At 44.4% G+C, this 6147-nt stretch overlaps 1 protein-coding gene across 1 annotated transcript; it reads right to left on the bottom strand.

Moving 5' to 3' along the window:
• Window positions 1-2174: 2174 nt before the first annotated feature.
• insm2.L (insulinoma-associated 2 L homeolog) lies at window positions 2175-5296 on the bottom strand. The gene has a single exon (XM_018231131.2). It carries the CDS (start codon window positions 4441-4443, stop codon window positions 3058-3060), a length of 1386 nt encoding a protein of 461 aa, XP_018086620.1. The 5' UTR covers window positions 4444-5296; the 3' UTR covers window positions 2175-3057.
• Window positions 5297-6147: the final 851 nt, after the last annotated feature.

The following is a 6147-nucleotide window of genomic DNA, read 5'->3' as shown; positions in this document are numbered from 1 at the left end:
TGTCAAAGTTTTATTTGGTCGAATAGATCAGTTTTCAATCGAATAGGTCCGTGTTCGGCTGAATTCACATCATACGAATCGAAGGAATAGCGCATTCGATTCGAAGTTTTTCCCCAAAAAAACTTAGGTTTTTCAAAGTCCACCAATTGACTCCAAATGGATTCTAGGAGGTTCCCCATAGTCTAAAACAGCGATTCGGCAGGTTTTAGATGGCGAATGGTCGAAGTTGAATTTTTCAAAGAGACAGTACATGATAAGTTTCGATATTCTAATTTTTTTCAAATTTGAATCAAATTGGGGCTATTCCCTAGTCGAAGTACACAAAAAAATAGCTCGAAATTCGAATTATTTTCGTTGAAAATTCACCTCGACCATTGATAAATCTGCCCCTAAAAGTCAACTTAAAGGTGAACCGCCCCTTTAATAAAGAAAATCCACAACCCCAAAACTGACCAGCTTCATTATAAATGGTGACCCAAATCAAAGCTGAATGCCAAGAGCAGGTCTAATATTTTTAAAAAAACATACGAGCCTCTGACTTACTTTCTTGCATCTGCTTCCCAAGTCCGTTTAAAGCCTTCGATTTTGACTGAGGGATAATTCGAGAAATACGCAGATGTTAATCCTTTCCCACTATACTTCCCCAGCCAAATGCATCCGATAATTGCAAAGGTTGTTAACAATGCGCTTGCACATTTGTAGGCACACACAATACAATTAACACTGGTCTTTAATGTCTCCTTTATTGTTAACCAAAGTGCTTAACACTGTGACTTAAAAGAACACGTTGGGTTTAACAGCATAAAGAGCAAAATTATACAGCGTTTCAAGGAGCAGCGAGGATTTAACAGCCTTTGGGAGTCAGTAAATGTAAGTTTGCAATAAGCTTTTTTTTTTTAATACAAAAATAAATAATTCAAACTAATCCCTTTTCAAGTTATTCTGTTTATATGAAGCTATATGGAGCCTTGGCGAGAGAGAGAGAGTCTTGCATGTAATTGCCAGTAGAGAGCTGCTCTAGCTCTTCCATTACTTAGTCTTTTTGGAATGATTTAATTACACTTGAGTCTCAGCTGCTCTCTGTTCCTATGTGTGGACTATACATGCACATTGCCAGTGGCTGATGCTTTAAGCGTTATAGGAATTGAGAATAAACAGCTGAATTCATGAAACCTTTGGTATATATTCTTTTTTTTTTTTTTTGCCCACAAAAACAATTTAGACACAATGTACATATATCACTGGATTAAAGAAATGTTCAAGGCAGATAATTATGATTTATGGCTCACAAGTTGCACATAGATATGCCCAGGGGCCAAAACATTAACGGCAACAGCTACACCGTAATAGTCAGAGAACTCTGCTTCCCAAAGTGAGGGACTCGTAACACTAATGCAGTTGTTTACACGGGGTGGAAGCATTTTTGGAAGTATGCTGCACATTTATGAAAGGGTGGAAGTAGAACACTCCACAACCCCCGAGAGGGAAACTCTGAAGCTTTCTATTTCTCTAGCATTTTAGAGACTTTTTTTTTTTACAATAGATGCAAGTGACCTTTGGTCACCCTTAGATAAATATGACTTTTAAAAATCCTAAAAGAGCTGCAGAGTTTCACTCCCATGGACTGTGGTGTCTTCTAGTTCTACCCTTTGATCAATATGCCCATATGAGGCAAATGTATCCATTGGACTTCTAAGGGTGCCTTTAACTTAAAGGGGAACTATTGCAAAAATGAAAATGGAATATCTGCTTCGTCATACTGAAATACAAAACTTTCTAAATACAACCGAATAAATATTCTGCAGTAATCAAGTTTATCTTCACTATCTCTCTCTCAGCATCTGTTTCTCTTCATTCTGTCTTCATGCACCAGTTGGGTGTCAGATATGAATTGACAGTTACATCCAATATATCTTATAGGGCTTCATTTCCTAGCAGATGAATTAGAGCTCACTCAAATAACTGATTCCAGTAGAAACAAAATAACTGCCTTTTGCACAAATTCTGAACGTAGAGAGACATGATGTCTGGTGATTTAAATAGAGTGAGCTCTAATACATCTTCTAGGCAAAAGGAGCCCCCCTATAAGATATATTGGATCTGTCAATGAATATCTGACACCCAACTGCTGCATGAAGACAGAATGAAGAGAAACAGATGCTGAGAGAGGGATAGTGAAGATAAACTTGATTATTTTAGAAATGGTACAGAATATTTAATTGATTATATTTAGAAAGCTTCTTATTTCAGTACGCTTTGTATTAAATTTCATTTTTTGCTATATTTTCCCTTTAAAAAGACAGAAAACTGATATTTTATTAGGCGCAAGCATTGGCAACTGCCCCCGTCCCACTCTTTATAGCAGGGATTCTTCAACTACTGATTAGGGAGGATCCCCATGATTCCCATGAAGACAATAAATAGCCATTAGGTATTAGTATATAAACTCATGCGTTTGGTCTGCTTTATGAGTAGTGCAGATTATCCGTAAATGCAGAGGGACAGATCTGCAGACTTCTATGATTTGCGGGAAGATGCTACATATTAAACATGAAACCGTTATTATATTTCCCAGCATCCCCTGACAGACAAAGACACAGGCAAGTCATTGTGACCTTATTGTTATTGGTCAGAAGCCGACATTACACTACTACTGGCTTTGGCTCTAGTGAGTGAGCGGTTGCTGGCGCAACTATTTGGAAATAACAGAAACACACACTGAACTGACTAAACAAGGAAATGTCCTTCCAGCTGCCGTTGGATTACAACTCCCAATATCCAGAAAGCTTTTGTCGGCCCAGGGCTGCTGGGAGTTGTAGTTGAAAGACAGCTGTAGGGATGCAGGTGGGACGCCCCTACACTAGACGATACACGGGCAGCACATTGTTACATTATATAGACCCGGACTGGCAATCTGTGGGTTCTGGCAAATGCCAGAGGGGCTGCCATAAGATGCCATAGAAAGTCAGTATTTAGTGGGCTGTGGGAGCTGATTGGACCTCTGTGTACTTGGAATGCCAGGGCCTATTTGGAGTCCCAGACCTGGTTACACAGGGTTCATAGGGCTGAACAGCCGGGTCCCATTGGCAGAGGCCTTGGCATGAGTTGTCCATCAGCGGAGTGGCATTTGCTCATGTGCAGGGCGAGTCCCGGGGAGCTGAAAAAGGCAGTGGGACAGCGTTCGCAGGGGAAGATCTTATGTCCTCCCTCGGCCACCAGAGATTCTTCCAGGGGGATGAGCCGCTCTTCCCTGATGACGTGCCACAGCCGGTGCTTGTCCCTGATGTCCATGGAAGGGAAGTGAACTCCGCACAGGGTACAGGGGTAAGTCACGTGGCCTCTCTCCAGGCAGGGGCTGTAGGGCTGGTGGGTGAGCAGGTGTTTGCGGAGATACGCGTGTCTGCGGAAGCGTTTGTGGCAATAGGGACAGTGGAACGCATCTTCCTGCTCTTCCTCCTCTCCGTCGTCTGAGGCCGCCCGGGACACTGGGGCTTCCGTAGCCGCTCTGCTGTGGAAGGGGGAGCTGTCCGCTGGCGGCTGGTGCTGATCAGTGCGCTGGGAGCTGTCCGCCGCCTGCTGGTGCTGAACTGGAGAAGAGTCCAACAAACTCAGCGGGACGGTGCGGGCGGCGCTGCTGTTCTCTTTCCCTTCCAGCGGACTCTGCGCTTTCTTAACTCCTTGTCCGTCACCGACCGGAGCCCGGGGCTTGTGCCATCGCCTGTGAGACGCCAGGTTGGCGGGGCAGCTGAAGATTTTATCGCACTCCGGGCAGCGATATTCAACGCGGACGATTCTGGAGCACTTGTGTTGCGCCAAGGCGAAGGGGTCCGGGTAATGCTCTTTGCACAGCTGACAGATAAATTCCCCCAGCGGGGGGCGCTTGGACAGGCGAGACTTACACTCCGGATCCTCCGCCTTGATCTTCAGCCCCAGGACGGGAGAAGTGGTGACTTCGTCTGTAAAGTTCAGTTTCCTGGTCGCCTTGTTCTTCTTAGCGGGGCCCTTGGTGAATGCGGGGGGGTCCCTGGCGCTGAGCTTCCCCTCGGGGCTCATGAAGGGATTGTGACTCATCAGCAGCTTCTCCATAGACGCCAAGGACGCAGCGACCGGGAACGACTCGCCCGTGACCGGAGATCGGGGGTATCTTTTAAACAAGGTCGTTTTCATCTCTGCGCCGGTCGGTTGCACTGGGCTGTGAGGGGGCTGAGTCCAACTTCCAGTCTCATCCAGTCTACAGAAGTTGACTTTACAATGACTCTTTACGACTTCTGCCCCTTCCTTTCCGGCTGTCACTGAGTCAGGAGGGGAGCTGGGCATGTGAGCGCTCGCTGAGTCCGGAACTGGAGGGAAAGAGACTGACAGCTGCTGGGCAGACGCATCACAAGGGACCCTGTACGTCCCGCATATTTTCCTGCTTCTTTTCACTAAAAAGCCCCTCGGCATCTTCCCCCGCTCGGCTGCAAGTGCTGCAGGTGGGATGAAAGCCAAATTGGCAAGTTGGCTGGGAAATAATGAGCTAAACGTCTGTCTTCATAGCCCTGGCCACTGCTTTTATAGCCGGGCACAGAAACTGACATTCAGACTCTCACATGCCAGCCAGTGCCCGCCAATCAGGAGTTAGAGGACAGCTGGTGGGCGGGGCACAGCGCAAAACCCCCGCAGCCTGGTAATCACTCAATAAACGGACTCGATCCACAGTCACTTGTCTTGCTCCGTCAGTTGTGCAGTTGTGCTCATCATTTACTCCTGATCCTTGTAACAAGGAATAAATAGCTGAGTAATCCAATGTTCCCCTGTATGATACTCACCAGTGTCACAACAAAGAGACAAACTAAGCCCATTGATCTTGAGACTGCCCTTGTTGGGACTCTAACTCCTGGGGACTGGGGTCCATTCCAGTGTCATATTGTAACTAACGGTCACTTCCCTCTATTCCGTAAGAAAACCACTGCTACATGTTTCTGTATTCATGATATTTGTAGCTTGTTTATGGAACTTTTTTGGCATGTGCTGTCATTTAGACAAGAATGATACAGAGTCGCTCCATGAATGTTGAGAAGGAGATTCAACTTCTGTTTCTTTATTCTACAGCAGAGCAACATATGAATTCCTTTGCCAGTGGTCTCCTATCTGTGATAATCTATCTAGTTGGTCTTTGCTTCTAGAATCTAATTGGCTCCAGGATTTTGGCCATATATCATTTAAGGGGAAGTAAAGTCTAAAATAGAATAAGGCTAGAAATGCTGTATTTTGTATACTAAACATAAACATGAACTTACTGCACCACAAGCCTAATCAAACAAATGATTTAGGCTTTCAAAGTTGGCCACAGGGGGTCACCATCTTGTAACTTTGTTAAACATCTTCGCAAGACCAAGACTGTGCACATGCTCAGAGTGGTCTGGGCTGCTTAGGGATCGTCATAAATTATCAAAACAGCACAAGTTACATAATATCTGCCAGAAGCCAATACAGCAAGACTGGTTAATAATAGAATAGGCAGACTGCACTGGGTCCTGGGTTGTCATGTAATCTAATGTGGATTTAATAGTTTTTGTATTGTTTAATACAAACATTCTCCAACTCTGCAGAACCAGTGGCTGCAGCAAAATAATCTTCCAAATAGAATCCCAGTTTATCTGTTTAAATCTGGCTCCATGATATTTGTCCCTGAAGTTGGAGTTGGAAACAGTAATGGCAAAAATAAAATCCAACACAAATCTCTACACAGTCACCAACTGCTCTATAGGGAAACAAACAAAGCTGCTTAAGTTCTGAATGGCTGGGAAGTAAGCGGGGCTCCCCCTGCTGTTCATAACTATGATTGTTTCCCTGCAGAGCAGTTAGGGACCGTCTGAGAATTCCTATCCACAGCAGTAAATGAAGGAAGAATTTTACTGCGTACAGTCTATTGGAGATAGGTTTCTTTTTCATTAAAGAAAAGTAAAAAAGGGAATTTATTTTTGACTTTACATGCCCTTTAAAGGGGCTGTTCGCCTTTGAGTTAACTTTTAGTATGATGTAGAGAGTGATATTCTAAGACCAATTGTCAGTGAGCTGTAAACCCTCAATTTAGAAGTCTGCAGCTCACTGATGATTATCCAACAATCAACCTTCCAGGAACAAGACTTGAATATTTGCTGCCAA

Source organism: Xenopus laevis, chromosome 8L, assembly GCF_017654675.1.
Source record: "Xenopus laevis strain J_2021 chromosome 8L, Xenopus_laevis_v10.1, whole genome shotgun sequence".
NCBI classification, from domain to species: Eukaryota; Metazoa; Chordata; class Amphibia; order Anura; family Pipidae; genus Xenopus; species Xenopus laevis.
Note: the sequence above shows the minus strand (reverse complement) of the source record. Positions and strands in the feature narration are given on the sequence as shown.

What these genes read in the sequence shown, in the direction of transcription:
- insm2.L (XM_018231131.2), bottom strand. Translation starts at nt 4,443, where the DNA reads ATGCCGAGGGGCTTTTTAGTGAAAAGAAGCAGGAAAATATGCGGGACG.